General features: G+C 43.7%; 1 protein-coding gene across 1 annotated transcript; it reads left to right on the forward strand.

Moving 5' to 3' along the window:
- Positions 1 to 502: 502 nt before the first annotated feature.
- abhd3 (abhydrolase domain containing 3, phospholipase) lies at positions 503 to 19,893 on the forward strand. Its single transcript, XM_088919088.1, has 9 exons — positions 503 to 800; positions 2,720 to 2,883; positions 9,205 to 9,387; positions 10,630 to 10,675; positions 14,020 to 14,132; positions 15,486 to 15,659; positions 17,574 to 17,622; positions 17,960 to 18,125; positions 18,849 to 19,893. The coding sequence occupies exons 1-9, from the start codon at positions 639 to 641 to the stop codon at positions 19,025 to 19,027; spliced, it is 1,236 nt and encodes a 411-aa protein (XP_088775214.1). The 5' UTR covers positions 503 to 638; the 3' UTR covers positions 19,028 to 19,893.

Consider the following 19,893-nt stretch of genomic DNA (forward strand, 5'->3'; position numbering starts at 1 on the left):
TCACATTGAGTGTACTCCTGGTCTGTGAGGGGACCCCACACTTCACTGCCGTATAGGGCAATGGGTTGGATTACACTTTCAAATATTTGGAGCCAGATTCTTGTTGGTGGGGTGATGTTGAAGAGCCTCCTTCTTATTGCTTAGAAAGCCCCGTGTGCCTTCTCCCTCCCTCTCTCTCTCCTGTCCCTCTAGCGGAAAACCCCGCTCACTGCACGGCGCTGATGGTGGAGCACTACATTATCCAGAATCCTCCTGGGCAGACACTCCTGCACAATCCATTCTCTACTTTCGCTCCCTTTTCTCCCTCTAGACCCTTAATCTGTATCAATCAGCTATTTGAGAGTTGACGTAAATGACCATGACGCTTGCCGGCTTCAGCTGTTTTTTTTTTGCTCGGGCATCCGATGGCAAAGGTCCCGGCAGGGCTCAGCGCGCACCCCCCCCCCCCCCCCCCGGGCGCTGTCTCTGCCCTGGGATGTTCTTACTGCAGGTGTCGCTCCGCTCAGTCAGAGTCAGCGGCTGAGAGAGAGAGAGAGCGCTGCTGGTGCTGAGGCTGCAGGTTGGCTCAGCCGTCCCGTCCTGTCCCGTCCAGCTCCCCTGCAGTGCGTGTGGGTGTCCGGCAGCCTGGTGGCGAGGAGATGACCGCCCCGGAGTTCAGTCTCAACGTGCTGACCAGGGACATCTCCCTGTATCTGGAGAACCAGGTCAAAGTGGGGCTCTTCGGCTCGGGAGTGGGGCTGTCGCTGGTCCTGGGCTTCAGCGCCGCGTACGCCTACTACTACCTGAGCTCGGTGGCCAAGGTACGAGAAACTTGGTTAGAATAGTTCTATCGCTTCGTTTCATTTGGACCGAGTCCGCACCGGTCAGAGAAGAATCGGGTTTTCTCTATTTTGACATTTTCTGTATTTGCGTAGCGCGTATCGATGGGTATGTCCTGTTACAGTGGAGAGCTGATCGCTGCTCCACAGGAAATAATTCGGTCGTTCAGGCTGTCCTACTGCGGTGGTAGCTAGTATTGTGACTTCCATTGTGTGAAAGGGGAAAATCCACGAGTGATATTGTACCTGGATGTTTTAAAATTATGTACAAAAACCTTCGCTTTTACGATTAAGACACGACGGGCGTCGTGCATGTACTTCACAGTTAATTATTCCTTAAGTCTGAGAACGGATTAAAAAAAAACTTAATAGCCTATGGTCTGTTACAGTAATTTAGCATCGCTGTATCTCCTAGAGTTCACCTTTCAAAGGTCGGTGTTGGATTCATTTGACCGTTATTGTGGCACTAATATAAATTACGCGGGATTTGCATGCGTATAATGCTATTTACTGTTGTATCTAAGCAGTTTTGTGTGAGCTATCTGACGGGCAAAACCCATTTTTGCTTCGCTTCACGCCACTGTTTATACAGTACATCACAAGCTTGGCGCTGCCCGGGTAACTCGCAGAAGAAAACCCGAGATGGTCTGTTGTATCCCCCGGCGAGGTTTAATTTCCTCTCTCCTGTAATCGATAATAGCCCTTCGCGCTGGTCCATTACGTGAGTCGCAGGTCACCTGAGGAGGCGGTGCTGCTGGATTTCGGCACACCTGACCACAAAGCCCCTCCTGTACAGCTTGTGTCCCCTGTGCAGAGAGAATACGGCGGTATTGTAGTCTTGGAGCTGCGTTTTCCCCCCCAAATAAGCCGGAAATCCTACATCGTTTATACACGAGCGGCAAAATCGTACTGAAGTACCAATAATGAGTTCGTTTAGTTCTATCGTTCTTCCTAGTCGTGTTTTCTTGCTTAAGTGTGTAGATATTCGTTTACTATATTTAACTAGTGAAATAAAAAGGTAGCATGCCTGCAGTAGCACTCCAGGAACAAAAACAGTCAAAAAAAGGCATACTCCAGGAACAGCGATCAAAGAACGCATTTAATCGATTTTTTGCTCTTATTTCCCGTGCATATACAACCCTTTTATTCAGACATTTTATGCAGTAATGAAATAAACCCGAGTAGGGATCTTTAATAGGCATGAGGCTCTATTCCAAGTAGTGTTGTCAAAGAATTACTTGTGACTGCAGGCTGCTGGGAGATGGCTCTTTCTGTCTCTTTAATCTTACTTATACACTTAAATGGCATAGTATCTGAACGTCAAAGTATCTGAAGTTTCAATCTGAGCTGACTTTTGCGTTGCCGGATTGACGGATATTGACACATGGCTGAAGAGGTTTCAGGCTGTAGAACGGTTGCGACCTGACTGTGTAGCGGCGCAGAGACCTTTCTGCGACGTAAATCTGTAGCTGAGGCATACCGTGTGACAAGTCTGACGCCTTCGAAGTCAGTGAGCCAGTAGGAGTCCACTTATTTTTCTGTGCGGCCTTCGGCTGAAAGAAAATGAAGGGATGAAGCGCAGAAACTTTGAAGTATGGACGTGATGTTATTCTGTTCAGTGCACCACAAAGAAGACCAAGGTGTGTAAACCGAGCGAGTATAACACTCTGTAATCGCTGCAGAAGTTTTTTAAGGTGTGAAGGAAAACCGACTGCATACAAAAAATGGGCGTGTTGTTGGGGGTGGGGAAGGGGATCAACCAGCGTGATTAATAGAAATTGGAGTTTGGGTGTGCTGTGTGCCACAGAGCTTGATTACAGGTTGACAGAACTCCAACGTGCCGTTGTGCAACCTTGAAAGGAGACAAACGTGTGCTGTTCCGATTTATTTTGATCTTCCAGAAGCCTCAGCTTGTCTCCGGGGGGGAGACGTTCTGCCAGTTCCTCCAGGAGCACTGCCCGGTGGTCTCGGAGACGTACTACCCCACCTTCTGGTGCTGGGAAGGCAGGATCCAGACGCTGCTCCGGCCGTTCATCACGGCGAAGCCCTGGGTGGAATATAGGAAGTAAGGAATGGAGGTTCACAGCCTCTTGCCCGGCACAGCCCAGCACAGCTTTGCCCACTGCTCCGTGAGAACAGCGTCATCTCGGCCATAATCGAGCAATGTTGTCGTGCAGTCATGAGTCACTTGATGTTCACAGGTGTGGAGTGGGAGTAACCCCTTACTGGTTACTGGTTTATTGCTTAAACATAATGTCGCGTCACAGAGGCAAGTGCATGACTCAGTTACACTGTAACACAGCCAGAAGCTGTAAGGTCACCCTAGCTCAACCGGAACAATATTCAGCAGCCCCTGACAGTGTCTGGACATGAAGTGCAGCTGAAGTAATCTTATGGTGGGGGGTTACCCTGTATGGCCCTCTAGTCTGTCATATAGTTTTAAAGGGGAACTGTGACTGTTTTCCTATTTTGGGGTTAGGAAGAACCAGCATTGGGGAGTGTATACTTGGTAAAATTTGCACAATATCTTGTAAAACCTCCAGTTTACATCACAAAATAGACAATTTCCAGGTATGCACAGCGCCATGTTCTGCAATTCAGAACAACGCAACAAAACGTCCAGTGAGGTGAAGTGGCTCTATTATACTGTAAACACTCAGGCTTGTGAATACAATACTCGTTAATCCAATACAAATATTGCTCTCAATTTTGAGACAGTTTCACTGACAAATACAAACTTATTTGTGCATGCAGATTACGTTGGAACATTTCTGCAATTAAATATCCGCTGCTCAACTGTACTTATTCTCTCGTATATCGCATTACATCAGTCAGTATGGAGACTAGTGAGCAGGAAGGGCCACATCACATGACAACTCCTGGGAACTCCTGAGTTTGTGACAAGCTGGTGACTTAGTCCTTTCGCAAAGTTCACAAAGATTTTGTGCTTAATTTGAAATTTGTAAATTATATTATTTGTTTTTATAATATTATGTCATTGAATGTCAATTAATTTATTTTGTTACTGAGAATTTAATTACCGGCCTGAGAAATTGGACTGCAGCTCCCCTTTAATTCTTTACAACCAAGTTCACTTTTAATGTTGGAAGCAGATCTTTGATCCACATTCTCTTAAAGCTTTAAGACAATTAAAAGGTTCATTTTATCATGTTTATATAGGCATATAGAACTACACAGGAATATTGTTGGAAGGGTTATAGAACAGTGGTACATCTAGCTATTTCATGTTAGTGTGGAATATTTCAACAGGTAGTTTGGAAGCATGAATGGAAGGTTCTTCAGAATGTCAGCTTTGAAAAGGTCATAATCTTTTTGGTGTTGGCCTTCTTGAGAGTTACATTGGAGAGGGAAAAGCCCTTGCGTTTGTGAGGTTATTTTTTCACTTGCTTTAAAATGAGATTTAGAGTAGAAATTCCCCCACAAGGATGCAGTAAACATTTTTTCTAGATTGGTGGAAAGCTGGTTATACAACATTTCCCTGAGATTTGAATTAATTGAAGGTTGAACTTCTATATTCTGATTTTGTGTTTGTGTTAATCCAGAGGAATGGAAGAGATGTCAAATGGATTACTCCACATTGTTGTGCATGTGAAAACAAGGGTTTAAAACTGTTAAGTGAGGAGGTGCAGACATTTAAGTTCATGTAACAAGGGAGGTTTTAAAACGTTTAGAAAATAACGTTTTAACAACATGGACCAGAAATAGTCAAATGCTTCAATGGGGCTATTTCCAATAGATGTGAAGCAAACTTGAATTTAATCTTTGGCAGTTCAGGCTCATTAAAAGGAAAATGGTTATGAAAGATGAAGTAAAGAAGAGGTCACCTACCCTACTCCTGAGGGGTTGCAATCCAGCCATTCTTCATCAGTCCTGTGTTTTTCTCATGGGACACTTGAAAATTGCTGGTTAATGAAACATGTACTTAAAGAGCATAGAGTTACAAACAAGGAGGCCAGTCACACCACAACATGTTTGGTTGCTGATATCTAATTGATGCAAGAATCTCATCCAGCTAGGATATCAGCTTCAACAGCAGGACTGGGTAACGTCCTCCAAACTCCCACAAACCTTTGATTAAATAAAATGTTCTTTCTTTCTTGTGCTTCACTCAATTTTTCAAGTATTTGATTCAGTGCCCCTAATCATTTAGTTTTTAGCTTGCCAGTATAGGACATTTCTGTAAGCTCAGGCATAGATCTGGCTGCTCTGTTTGTGGGCTGATCCAGCACAGTAGTCCTCCTAATGTGGTGGCCAAAGATTCTTAATCTTGCACACAGTTCTTAATGAGGACTTACTAGTTCTTGTACATCTTTTACACAACACTCCTCTTATTTCTATGCTATTTTTTTGTCATTTTTTACCTCTCCCTCATTGTGTAGATTATGAACATCTCAACATACTATCTCTTAGATTTTTGTGTCAAACGGTCTCTGAATTACTTCAGTCACCTTATTTGAGCACAAATTGAGAGCTCAAGAAATCAGTCTTTACGTCTATGACCTGCTGGACTGGGGCTCTCCAGGAACAGGGGTGGAGACTTCTGCTGTTAAGAAAATAGGTTTGATAAATGCAAGTGAAACTACAGTAGTAGCTGTGGTTTGGGAATTCCAGTTATATTGCATTCAAGGCAGTGATGTTTAATTAGTTTTATGGCTGGATTCTGGCAGCTGTCCTCAGTCAATATTTCAAGCAGACAGCGTGGCAGATGTCACTGGGGTCATGTGCTCTACCTCCATTGCCAGCTTTGTTTATGAGCAGTGGAAGATATTAGACTTTGTATTATGGCATGATGTTGCGCTGCCTGACCTTTCCTGAGTGTAATGGGTGCAACGGGTGTTTTAACGTCAGGTTTGCCTCCACGTCTTCGTGGACTTGGCTGGCAGTATAACTGGGTGAGAGTTCAGGCAGATTGGGTGTCAATTAGTGTACAGAGTATCGCAGGAAACATATGAACATGTCACTTGTGCAACCAGTTCTTAGAGTTATCACGTACCATAGATGATAATCTTTTATAGCAGGTGCACTGACAGTTTATAGATTTGACGGAAGTAAATTTGTTATGCTGGTTCGCAGTTGTCATCAACCGGTTGATCTGTAGGGGTTCTACTTCAAGTAATGCAGGATAGTATTATCTGACACATCTGTGCAACTTGTATTGCACCAGTGTCTATCGACAGGTGTTCTCTGGGGGGGTTTGCTCTCTCTCACACACTGCACACACATTTGCTCGCTGCTGTCCGAGCCCTAGGTGCCCCACCTTGTCCCGGTTCCTCTCACAGCTGTTCGGTGGGGCTCACGTCTGAACAGCCGGGCATCTACTGCATAACTGTCCCACCCTGCAGGAGAAACGGTCGCCCAGGCAGGAAGAGGGCTGCAGGTGTGGTCAAAGACCCGATGCATATAGTGCGGTCAAGCCGCTAGTGGTCACTGCAAGTGGAGCTCTGTAACCCAGACCATCTTTCTAAGGCTGAGGACGGGAAGGTTGGTTTTACCCTAAAAAGTGTACCATTCTGAAAATGTGCAACACCCACTGTAAACTGTCACAAAACCTTGAGTCCCCATTAGTAATGGCTCTACTGCTAGCAGGTCCACCTGAGCTGATTTAGTCCAGACCCCAACATACCGATGCCATGAGAGTGTTGTACTCCTTGTAAGCATGGCATCTTGCTTCCTTTCTGCCTTTTTTCCTTTGGCTGTCAACAGGATCAAACACCCCCTCACCTGTGCCCATTAGTGCTGATGCTGCACTTAAGCTCCCTCAAGTCACAGATTGATCACAAGAACTTTTAATCAAGATCCAATATCTGTTTAATTGTTTTGTGAAAGATAAAGTGTATATAAATGGTGATAAGTCTCATTCAATTCTCAGATGTTAAGGTTCTTCTGCACCAGAGCAATTGGACTGACAGTGTGAAACACCTACAGGCATCTAAGTATGTCAATATGAATTATCAGAGAATCTGCAAACTGTGTATTAAGCAAGAAAGAGGCAAAATTTCAAAACAGAGTTCTTATCTAGGATGTGACATCTGTCCTTGTAGAACACTTAAACATAATTCTGACAGTTTATATTGCAGCAGAGAGAAGCTAATGCTCATATATTCCTTGTGAAAAGCTAGTGTAGGCAGGTGGTCCCAATCGCTGATTCTCTAAAGGCTGTCTGTTGTCAGCCTTTAGAGCTGTCTGAAATTGTGTAGAGCAGAGTTTGTGATTTTTATCCCCACCTCAGTGGTTTCTTTAAGAAATCAAATGGTTTGTCACATGTGGCTTGATTGTCTGAGTAAGTGATTATCAATTAGGACACCAACTCTGCTGTCCTTAAGAACAAACAGTTCTTAAGCATGTATTGATGTCTGAAGCAGAGTATATGATGATGGCAACTCGGAGATGTCTTATAATTGTGTCTGTTCTCTGAGATAAATGCTAGGATATCTTGGAATTCAATGTTTCCTTTCCTGAAGTACTGCGACTTGCTAATTCTGGTCCTGTCATTGCGTGCTGTAGTCTGGTATCCTAGCAGATCTGCTACTCCCAGCATCCAGTCATTCCATTTGATTAATAGCACTACGCTGCTAATAAAGGAATACCAGTCAGACGGTATTGCAGTTTATTGATCTCTAGCTGGGACTGGGGAGCCCCTGCAGAGAGGCTCTTTGCACAAGCCCTGTTGTGGATGTTCTCTGTTTCAGAAGTACAGTAAGGTCTTTAGTCTTTGCACAATTGTGAGTCAACTGCATACAAAACCAATGTACTTGGAGGGCTTTTTGGATGTGCAGATTTGTGCAAGTACCTTCAGATGAGTTTGAGACCTTGCATAATCTGTCACTCATTTGAGCATTCCGCTTACAGTGTTACTGTAGCTTGAAATAAAGATGCACGTTTAATAGCATTCTCTACACCAGAAGTGTGCCTGGTATGATTCAAGATTTAAGATTTCTTTATTTGCCATATACAACAAGTGTATTGGAATGCTTACTCATTCAGCTGTACCCAGGAACATTAGAGAAAACAAATAGGCACAAATGACAAACAGACATGGACAATAAATTCAGACAACAGACATTATAATACAGCCAAGACAGGGCATAGTGCAAACTGTGCAGTACCTTAAAGTGCAGGAGCTAATATGTGCAGGTGCTGACTGGAGCTGTTTAAGATACAGACTGCTTGGGGGAAGAAACTGTTTATGAATCTATCGGTCAGTGTTCCAATACTGCGATACCTCCTACCAGATCCCAGGGGTGAAAACAGATCGTGGCCAGGGTGAATTGAAGCCCGGTTGTGGCAGCGGTCGAGATATATCCGGTCGATGGAGGGTAGCTCAGTACCAGTGATTTTCTGCACGGACCTCACAACCCTCTGTATGGCTTTTCTGTCCTGTACTGTGGCTCCACCATGCCACACTGTAATACCGCCAGTCAGGACACTCTCAATAGTATTACGGTGAAAATTGCTGAGTGTTGTCTTGGTCATTCAGTTTTGATACAGAGAATAAAGGATAAAGAATAAAAAATGTGCATAAAACATTTAAAAGTGTAGAAGAGTCGTACATAGTTATGAATTATAAGTAAGATGGACTAAAAGGTAGCAGCACACAGACAGGATTGCTCTCCCAGTTGTAATCTAAGTTTGAAAGACAATGCTGTCGCTGTTTCTCTCTGATCTTCCTGGGTGTGACTAAGGTGTTTTCAGAGTCATCCTGAAGGTCTGTTTCCTCTTCCTGCTGTAAAGACGTCATGAGCAAGAGGGAAATGAAAACACCATTCATAATCCCCCAAACATCTGTGGGAAACACTGGTGCAAGCCTTAGAGTGGAAGGTATCAAAAGGAGCGAGACATTAGGTGTACTTGGTCTGCTGGTAGGTGTTTAGTGAAAAAATGGTTAAATCAAGTAGAGGTCCTCTTGGTTAGGATGTTTCTGGACAGATGTGTAAGACTTCAGAGCATTTGGTAGTATTTTTCCACATGTGGCAACAGAACCAGTTTTCTCATTTAACTTAAACGTCTGTAATTGAACACGGTCAGTTTTATTCTGAAGTGGAACAAAAAGCATTATCCAAAACGTACACAAATGGAGGAAATACAGATGCAGTGTGAAAACGCATGATGTGAGTCTGTATTTTAAGAGCTGGTTAATTTAAGTCAAGTTGCGTGAAGTACCAAGCTTTTAAAACAGATCTGGTGACATGCTGTTATGTTCTATCATAAAAAATAGATATGGAGGAGAAAAATGCAGAGTGTATGAGCAAGGGCTGATTATAGCATAACAGCGAGGACAAACGTCTCTTCTAAACTTAGAGGCATCTAAACCTTTTTGTCAGTCTTGCAAAGTTTGTGCTTTTTCTGCCTGCCCTGGATGTTCCAGTGAGCTCCTTAAGATGGCAGACGGCGGGCAGATTTCCCTGGACTGGTTCGACAACGACGACAGCGAGCGCCACCCTGACGCAGCCACGAGGCCCACGGTGCTCCTGCTGCCGGGCCTCACGGGAACCAGCCGGGAGTCCTACATCCTCCACATGGTCCAGCAGAGCAGGGAGCTGGGCTACAGGTACGTGCTGCCGGGCCGCGTGGACCGGGAGAACCGCACCTGCTCCGGGGGAAGACGAGCCCTCCTTCGAGAGGCAGCGGCCTTTTTTTTTATTTATTTTTTTGTCCCGTCTTGACACTGGACGGCGTTTCTCCTGTTGTCTGCTGAGGCCTGTCAGCAGACAACAAAAAAATGAATATGACAAATAGACCTTTGGCAAAGTACAAGTGTTAATGTGGAGGAGCTAATGCATACAATACATCACATTACTTGTGAACTTTACTGGATATTTGTTAAAGAAGTAGTTCACTGGAACGTGCCTCTAGATGTGCTTGCTGTTAATCACTTGGAGGCGTCAAATAAAATAACGCAGAATAAACCTGAGTGCATTTCAGAGAGAAGCGATTTTGTCCCTCACTTGAAAAAAGGAATGTAAGCAGTTAATTTCTGTTTTCTAGCCAAAATACCCCCAGGAAGTTGTACAAGTAGGTGGACTGGAGTAACTGGGGTGAAGTACCTCACTCAAGGTCCAACAACACTGTGCAGCAGGGACTCGAACCCACAACCCACCAGGCATGAGTCCAGAGCTTTAGCAGTGGCTTGAGAAATGCTTGGCATCAGTGTCTTCTGGGACTGCTTCGGGATTAAAGCGCTCTGAATGGGGGCTCGTGCTGCTTTGTTCCTGCTCTCTGAGTCTGGAAGATCATGTGCGCATTGTTGGAACACAAGGAGCTGCTGACTCTGCAGAACTGTATTAAAGACTTTTCAGGAGCGCAATTTATTAGAACAGTTGAACTCATTCTTTCAAACTGATTGCGTAAGACGTTAAGGGCAACTCAGCACCTTATTACATTTGCTTGAGTCTTTGTAGATTAGTGAATTATAGCTTACACCTAGCAGTTTTAAGGCTTAGTCTACATGCTTAGCTGCCTCACAGCTGATGCCCACATGCTAGTGTAAGACTTTTTGGAGAAAAGTAGAGCGCTGATGCTAACTGAATGTGCAGGGAAAGGGGTACTTTGAGGTCATTCAGTTCCACAGGGGGACAGAGGAGGGGGGAGTTGCTTGCGATGCCTCTTGTGGATAGAAGACGCTGTCAGCAATGTGGAACAGAGGATTTTTCACTGTCTCCCTTTGTGCTTCTGCAGCAGGTTTTAGAGAAAGGGAGGGAGTGCGATGAAGGCACACACCTGGTTTGCACGTTTCTGCAGGACTCGGGTTTCATTACAAGAATGAAAACGATGTGTCTGTTTTTACTTTCAGGTGTGTCGTATTCAATAACAGAGGGGTGTCCAATGAGAGACTTTTGGTAAGAAACTTTGTCCCTATTAAGTTTAAAATAATTCTTTGATTGCTGGTAATATAGGTGCCTTTTGCTGATGAAAGCCGCATTTTGAATAAATGCTTCTGTTCAAAAAGACTTGAAGCAACAGGAAAATTCCTTTTGCGTGCCCTAATGGAATATTTGAATGTTCCCTATTGTGCTGTACTTGGTGGTGAACTTTTGAAAGAGTGAAGATTTTGAATGTGGGTGAATTGTTCTTTCGTGGGTTGAATTGAAGCTGAAAAGAAGAATTTAACTACTCAAACAGGCTGGATGGACAGTGAGGAAGAATTTTAGCATTTACCTTTTTTTAAGTGTATAAGATAGTGACTAGTTGGCTTTAAAAAATGCTTTTTACCCAGCAACAGTATGAAAGAACAATTGCAAGCATATTATTTGACATTTTGATATTAATGGTACAACTGCAGGATGTCTAGCTCATTTCATACCTTTTATTTATATACTTTCTTTTGTCTGTATGCAAGGTAGAACTGCTTCTTAAGAAGAACGTGGTCAATTACAAAGAAATGTTTGTAGAGAGAAAAACAACTCCTAATATGGAAACTTAGAAAGAGCTTCCTGTGTGAATTTGCTGTATAAAACTCGTTGCATTTACCATCTCGGTGGAGAGGTTACTCACAGATCTGTATGAGAGGCTGCTCTCAGATCTGCAGGATTATATCCTCCCCGTGCGCATGAATAAAGGGACTCTGCTTGACCACACCTAACCTGAGTGAAGACTTTTCTTCGATAACAGTGACCTCTCTTAAGTAGACGACTGTGAATCAAGCCGGCGGACAGCTTTGCATATGGGTTCTAATTTGTTTCCAGAAACAAATGCAGCTGCTCTGTAAAGTCCCCTCCTCCTGCTGCTAGCCGCTACAGGAAATCCCCTCCTGTGCAGATCCTCTGATGCACTTTTGCTTCAGCGCTATGGCAGATGAGGTTATTGCAAAAAGAAAAAGAAAAGCTCTGTCCTCTGTGCTGCCTTGAAAGGTGAAAGGCTAGTGTAGGCAGGTGGTCCCAGTCGCTGATTCTCTAAAGGCTACAGCTGTCTGAAATTGTGTAGAGCAGAGTTTGTGATTTTTATCCCCACATCAGTGCTTTCTTTAAGAAATCGAAAGATTTGTCACATGTGGCTTGATTGTGGCACAATCTTCATGTCATGAATGGTACATCCTCAGATTCCCCAGTAAACCTTCCATGGATTTGTAAATTCCAAAGGACCGATTTTGCTCATTAAAAAATTCCTTTAAAAGTGTTTTACTGTGGGGCAATAGGGAGGTCATGAGAATGCCACTGTAGCTTCATGGAGTAAATGACTGTGCAGTTCACAGAATGGTACCATACCTGTTATCCATTGCCAAAGTGAAGTATAAAACTTCTTACTCTCACTATCAAATCACTAAAATACCAAGAAATATACAAATATATGCAGGAGACCTGCTTTTTGGTCCTGTATTGAGTTGTGCTTAAAAAAAAATTGCAAATTGGTTCTTGAGCTTTGTCTTGCATCGGTGAGGCAGTGAAATTGTCACCATTGACAAGCTACGGCAGTCCCAGTGAAGGAGGGCTGATGTGTCTCCTTCACCCGTCCGAAGGTTCAGTGTGAGCCTGTGCCACTGGTGTAGATTTTGCCCCTCCATTGTCTGGACCATCATGGGTTTGGGTCTACCGAGCAGTATAATGCCAAACAGAAGTCTTACTGATTCAGTAAGTGAAAAGATCTTTTGTCAGGTTCTGTTTTGTCTTTTTTTTTGTCCTGTGGATAGCTTCCCTGTAAATGCATTTTATTGCTGCGGAAAAATGCTGATTTGTTTACTCCCTGCTGCTTTAGAAGATGCATTGTAGCTGTGAAAGTGTTCCTTTCTTTGGATTTAAGCATTGATTCACCTTGTATATTTCAGAAGTCCTGAGAAAAATAAAAATTAACATTGGATAAAATCCTCTCAATTTCTGAGCGGTCCGCCAACCTCCTGTGAAAGTTGAGTTTTGATTACTCATCTACTGCACGTCACAAAAAATCATATATTGTTGTTATACACTTGTGTTCCAGTGTTGCTTCACTAAGAAAAGTCACAAATCCAGAACTCGTAGGTCATGGGATTTTTTTTGACTCCTTATTCAGGATTCGCCTGAGCACCTGTGGGAGGAGGCCTGTTTTCCCTTCTCCCCCTGTCGTATACAGGCAATGCCATCTATGTCCCACTCTTAAGAGGCCCTGTGTGGCCTTGGACCTTGACAGACTCTATTAATAGACATTGAAACACCATGAGAAACTGTGGATGGTGCCTGCATGCTGTACTTAAAATCATTAACACTGCAGTTAAAAATTCATTTCAAACATTTTCACTCTTACAGGATGCACAATGATTCTAATAATACATAACCCAGACTAATTACACTTCCTTGTTTGCCACTGTGGTCCTTTATAGTGTCAGCTCAAGTTCGCTGTGTTATGTTTGTGTCTTGGGATGGACAGCCTGTGAGCAATGTACAAGTCCACTAGAAGCTCCTTATTTTTTCATTTGTATTTAACCAAATCAACAACATGTATCCTTAAATACAAAACCCTTCTGTATTTGGTAAGCATAAATCAATAGTTCATTAGTCAGTGTTATTAGGGGACCTCATTGCTTGCTGTTAACGATGAAAGTCTTTGTCTTTTTGTTTTAAAATGCTGGTCTGCTGCCAGTCCTCTTCCTCCTGCTTTTTCTCCAACCGCCCACCTTCATCAGGACAGGGAATACTTAGGTGGTGATTGGAAAATGTCAAACAATGGCAGCAAAACGTTTTCAATAAATGGAGGACTTGTTTTTTTTTGTACTTCAAGACATTAATGAAAGTATGAATTCCATTTCAGTCATCCAGTGCTTCCCTTTGAAATGTTATTTTTTTCTTATATTGGGTTAACTTTGAGTGTGTGGATGCCCTTACATTTTTATACTCCTCCACCAGCTCTGTTTCTGAAGTACAGCATTGTCCTTGTATTTGTGTGGCATGACAGTCGCTCATTACTGCTGATGTTGTTGTTCTTGACTGGAGAAAGCCTTACAACACCCGGTCTGTCTCCTCGCACATCTGCCTGCACCCTCAGATCCAGCTGGGGTTGGATCTGTGATAGGCCAATGAATTCAGAGTCGCTTGTAACTCTTGGAAAGTAAAAGGCCCATTTAACACAGATCAGAAATGCAGACCTTCCCATCTGAGTTCTGTTAGTTCAGTGGTGACATCGCAAAGCTCTAATAAGAGGGCCTCCCACTGACCAGAATTGGAAAAGGGGATTAGCCCTTATATGCATTTGTGACTGAAACGTCTGCATTTTTCAGACCCCTCGGACCTACTGTGCTGCCAACACCGAAGACCTGGAGGCCGCTATTGCGCACATCCAGAGCGCAACCTCAGCTGCTCCGCTGGTGGCGGCCGGTGTCTCCATGGGGGGGTGTGTATGCAAGCGTTTCTACCTCCAAGTTGCACCCGATTGTTTTTCCTGGTCTCATTTCTGCTGACTCCACTGCTTGATATCAGCCCTTGCACAGCTGCTTTTGTACATATCCGCTTCACGTACGACAAGCAGAAGGAGCTTTTTAATGTAGCACGCCTGCCATCGTTCTGCAGCGTGATTGGACTGGTACCCTGTGACCGTGCCTGGTGTAGGTTGTGCCAGAGCTGCTACCAGAGTCATTGCCTTCCTGTGTCCCTTCACACACAGACTCGTTTCTGTAGCCCTGGAGTGCACGCCCTCCTGCCAATGTCAAGGGCACTTTGCTCCGGCCGGACCACGGTGTTCCATGTGTTTGGCAGCATGGTGCCCTGGGATTGCACTTCTGCGGTCAACCGCAAGAGGATTTGTTTTTTGTTTGTCCCGGCTGCCTTAGGGAATAGCACATTCTCTGATAGCGAGTGGAGTCACCTGCTGGATGCGCCGTTCATATTTCCTCTTCACAGGTGTCGTGCTCCGTCAGAAGCATGAAAAAAAGTCTGGTGTGATTTGGATTCTGAATTAGTCTGAACGAATAGGTGATTTAGTGCTTTATGGCTTTATTGAACAGTCCAGCTGTTTCACAGTTAGTTATGAATGATTCATCAAAATGTTTCGAAAACCCCATCAAAATATCTGCATTCTTTATTTGTTTTTGTTTTTTAAAAAGTAGTGTGCTCACTATATTTTGGTACTCAGTATAGGCAGTATTATTGGTCACCTATTCTTTGTTCCACTTTGGTTGACTTGCTGTGGCCCAGAAGCTTTCAGTTGGAGCTGTCTGCCAGGGTTTTCTAGCTGTTTAGCTGCCCATATTCAGGCAATGATGGGTTCAGTGGGATCGATCGAATCTGAACCAGAATGACAGAGCTCTTGAACCTGAGCTGGGCATGCTTGGTTTTGCACAGACTTAATATGTAGAGATCATAAGGAAGTGCTAAAAACCTCCCATTACTAGTGTAGATGGGATTATTTCTTCACATTTCCCTTAAAGACCTCTAATCACTGTAAATAGACACACCAGGTGAATATTTATTAGTTGGATATTTGGTGATTGGCTTAGACACATTCTCTTATGGGTATGATGAGGTGTTTGCTATATAAATGATTTTAGTTAGAGGTTGAGCTTTAGAATAGCAGATTTTGTATGTGTCTGGGGAGATTATTCCACAGTAACGCCTTCTGAACTGACCAGTATGATCTTTGTGAGTTTTGTGGGGCCAGTCATAGAAATGCTTCAGTTTAAAAAACCTATCGCCAACAGCCAGTGAAATTCTACACGCCCACAAACCGGCGGTTTGTCTTCCTCCGCAGGATGATGCTCGCCAACTACCTGGGCCAGAAAGGCAGGGAGACGTCCCTGAGAGCCGCGGCTGTGTTCTCGGCCGGGTGGGATGTGTTTGAGTGCACTGCGTCTCTGGAGAAGCCACTGAACCGCCTGCTGTTCAATTCCTATCTGACCAGCTGCTTGCAGGCCTCCGTCCAGAGGTCAGTATTAACGAGCTCTTCCTGCCCAAGTGACTATAATCCCCTCCACCACCACCAGTGTGCAGCCCCACCTGGATGATGCGATGGCAGCCATAGTGCGCCAGAACGCTCCCCACACACCAGCTCTCAGTGGGGAGGAGAACAGAGTGATGAAGCCAGTTCATAGAGGGGGATTATTAGGAGGCCATGATTGGTAAGGGCCAATGGGAAATTTGGCCAGGACACCAGGGTAACACCCCTACTCTTTTCAAGAAACGCCCTGGGGTTTTTAATGACCACAGAGAGCCAGGACCTCGGTTTTACATCTCATCCGAAAGACGGCGCCTGTTTATAGTATAGTGTCCCCGTCACTATACTGGGGCATTAGGACCCACACGGACCTCAGGGTGAGCGCCCCCTACTGGCCCCACTAACACCTCTTCCAGCAGCAGCCTTAGTTTTTCCCAGGAGGTCTCCCATCCAGGTACTGACCAGGCTCACACCTGCTGGGCTTCAGTGGGCTGCCAGTTGTGAGCTGCAGGGTGACATGGCTGCTGGCTAATCCTGCACAGTCCCAAAACGATCACTCCCGAAAAGCTTCTGAAACAGCTGCTATGGGCCCTACCTTCTATGTCAGCCCGCTTAAAAAAAACAAAAAAAAAACTGGCCTCTCAGCAGTGTGAGGTTTACAGTTTGGATGAGTCTTGACCTGAAGAAAGTAGGTGAATGTCATTTAAACTAGGGGGTCTAATTCTTCAACATAAGGCAGTACCTCTTTGCAATTAATTTTTAACCTTTTAAAAGTTGTTGTTTGCTTTAAAAAAGGACCTGTTGAGTTCCTATACAGCTGGGTTTAGTCTGCGCTAGTCCATTGGCAAGAGGCACATGGGGTTGTGGCAGACAAACATGGGATCCATGCAGCTACACCCCCCTGCAGATGAGGCCGGGTTGGTTCTTATTATGATTCTCATCCCTCCAGGGCTGCTGCAGGGGTTGCAGATCGAAAGCCAAGTTCCTTAATAGTTGGTGCTTCTGGATTGAAGAGTAAAAAATAAAAAACAAGTAGATGGCAAATATTATTTGCCTTTTTATCCTCCGGGATGAAAGTTACTCATGAAGAGAATGGCCATTATCAGGCCCAGCTGGTTATACTGAGACACTGTCAAAGGCATCAGGATTGAGTTCCGCACTTGATCACTTTGCTTCACGCCTCACACTAATCTGGATAATCTAGTAGGTCAAACATACTAGACTCTGTTTCCATGTGCCTTTGTGAGGCAGGCCGGGAGAACAGAGCCTGCCATCTCTCAAGCTCACAAGCGCCAGCCTTAGCGCTTGAGCCAGCAGTTCTTCCCTGGTTTACAGGTTCTAGAGCAGGGCAGCTAGACAGTGCACTGTACTGTGTGGAGCGTCTTTCATACCGTACGCAGGAAATTAAAGAAATGTGCAGATGAAAAACATGCAGCCTTTTTTTTTGCTTTGGGAGAGTTTTTTCTCAAACTCTCCAGGTCATGCTACTCTTGTTTTTATAGTGTTAGCCCACCCTACCACCCATTTAAAACACAACCGTCAAACCCACACTCCCAGTTCATTTCCTAATTAAACTGATAATCGTATTACTATATTCCATATTTATATTATTTTAATATATTGAGTGCCAAACCTGTGATCATGCAAACTGATAATATCCTGCAATGTTTTATAATAAATTTGATCTACCTCTACACAGGTAAACAATAAATACAACAAAATTAGTTGGATAATAACAGTAAGGCATGAATTCTGTTTTTTAGTTCAGCTTGAGAGCCCATATCTGTAGAGGGATTGGGACAACAGACACCTGTAAATGGTGCAGGTTGCGTGTGTGGGGGGTACATTGTGGTTGAGACAAGAACCTTTTAATCTTAAGATAACTGGTTGTTTTTTTTCCTACAGACACAGGCAAATTTTGGAGAAGCTTTTCAATATTGACTCTATAATGAAGGTGGGTGCAGTTTTGTGTGCGAGGTGTGCACGTTTTAGAAAACTGATGTCTGCTGGTTTTGAAACATGAAATAGATTTAGCTATGATTGCTGGTTCCAGACAACCCGATGACAAAGGCACATTTTTCCATGGTTTAAGAACCACTGCAGTAAGGAATTTGTGAAATCAAGGACCGAGTGCAGAAAAAAGCCAAACCTGCAAATGGTTAGGATCATACCCGTACCATGCCTGTAGATACAGCTGAGACAGCAGCCGGGAGAAGTGAAAATGACAAAAGGAAGAACGAGCCTGTGCTGGAGACTGTTCGCGTGACTTGCCGAGGTTGTGGATGTTGCAGGCGAACACCATCCGGGAGTTTGACGAGCGCTTCACTTCGATCATGTTCGGATACCCGTCCAACGATGACTACTATCGGGACGCCAGCCCCTGCCACAAGCTCAAGTCCGTGCAGGTCCCCACGCTGTGTCTGAACGCTGCCGACGACGTCTTCTCCCCGGGCGGCGGTAAGTACAGGGGCCGTTCGCGCTCCCGCTGACTTCACAAGTCTGGTTCTGCCTTTCTCCCCCGTGCAATAGAAAGAGCTCCTTCGTGTTGACTCCCGGTAGCCGATTGCTGTTAGAAAGCACTGTAAGGGTATATGACATATAGTCATGTACCGTACGTGGTATTTCTGTAATTGTTCAGCTTTGTATACAGAATCACATCATTCAAAGAATCCTGGATGTGCGGACTACCAATTGGTCTACTCCTGTTAGATGATTTATTGACATTTGTGCACCCAGTATAACATTACCCCTGGTTAACATTGACCAGAAAAGTATTACAAAACATGTCAACAGCTTTAAGAGTTTTTCTGTGAATGTGTTTTCCCCTCACAGCAACATTATAAGTTATTAATCGAACAGTTCTGGTTTTATACAGAGTACTGGTTTAATCTATTTTTGTTTATTTCTGGCCCTGTTACAAGATCAATGTGTGAGGAACACAGGTTTTCACTATCAATAATGGAATTGAAGCTCCTAAATATATAGATTTTATTGGTCTTATTGCACAAATTTAGCCTCTTATGAGAGAAAATGGAATTTGTGTTGTGTGAGTGGAATTAAACCTACCAAATACTCCCAAGACTGCATGCAGTTCACAGTACGCTGTGTTGTAAACCCTTTGAAAGGCTTATGGCCCAACACACCTATTCACAGTGCTGACTGCACTCTTGTTTTTCGTAGCTATTCCAGTGGAAGCTGTGAGGCAGAACCCCAACCTGGCCATGCTCGTCACTGCTCATGGGGGCCACATTGGGTTCCTGGAGGGCCTGTGGCCCCGACACAGCACCTACATGGACCGCGTCTTCAGGCAGTTCATTAAGGGCATCTTTGAGCAAGGAAGCACACTTCAGAGCCTCTGACACCTCGAAACCAGCACTTTGTCCAGTTTCACCACCCAAAAACATGGAACAGTAATTTCTTAAGGGCACATCACTTCCAGCACACAAAATCGAAGTTCATTCAGTGTTAAAACAAAGATGCCAGATAGAAGTTATCAACATGTTGAAATGTTCAGCACCATCTCAGTTTTGTCTACACAATTACTGTAGAGTGTGAAACTTGCTTTTGGAAGTGCAACTCTTAAGTTTAATACCATCCTTATATTGTATGTTACTTTACTAATTACCTCTTATTTTAAACAAATGATTTACTTAACGGTAGGTATTAGTCCTCAGGGATTTTGTTTAATTGCGCACACAATTTCTTTAAATATTTTATTTTTTTTTACAGATAATATTTTTAATGTCACAGAAAAAGATCACAACAGGTGTTTGGTTTCCTCTTGAACTGTAGTGTTACGCATGTATTTTTCCACACATTATAGCACTGCGCATACCAAATAGTTCAGATATATTCAAGCTGTATGACAGAAGTGTATCTTGATTTAAAAATGACAAGGAATGTGAAATTGCACTTCTTCGGTTTAGATAATTTCTCAAATAAATGCACTTGGAGACATGTCTGTTTTGGTTTAATTTGCATAATTTGCTTTGTGAAGTTTGTGTAACTGTCCTGAACATGACAAATAGCAAGTATTGTATTGCAAGAAGTAGCACAATGTTTGGCTTCTTTTATACTGCTGAATCTACTAACTTATATTTATCAATTTACTGTATCTTATAGTATGTAGTTCTCATGCAGCAATATGATTTTAATTTAAAAATATGAATATATACTCAGATACATTGTAACTGCATACACTTAAATAAAATAAGCTCAGCAATAA

This window comes from Atractosteus spatula, chromosome 6, assembly GCF_055471065.1.
Source record: "Atractosteus spatula isolate fAtrSpa1 chromosome 6, fAtrSpa1.hap1, whole genome shotgun sequence".
NCBI classification, from domain to species: Eukaryota; Metazoa; Chordata; class Actinopteri; order Semionotiformes; family Lepisosteidae; genus Atractosteus; species Atractosteus spatula.

Excerpts from the sequence above, each read along its gene's own strand:
- abhd3 (XM_088919088.1), top strand. The coding sequence starts at position 639 with ATGACCGCCCCGGAGTTCAGTCTCAACGTGCTGACCAGGGACATCTCC. Across the intron at positions 2,884-9,204 it reads CCCTGGGTGGAATATAGGAA|TGAGCTCCTTAAGATGGCAG; the intron begins GTAAGGAATGGA and ends TGGATGTTCCAG. Across the intron at positions 9,388-10,629 it reads AGCAGGGAGCTGGGCTACAG|GTGTGTCGTATTCAATAACA; the intron begins GTACGTGCTGCC and ends TTTTACTTTCAG.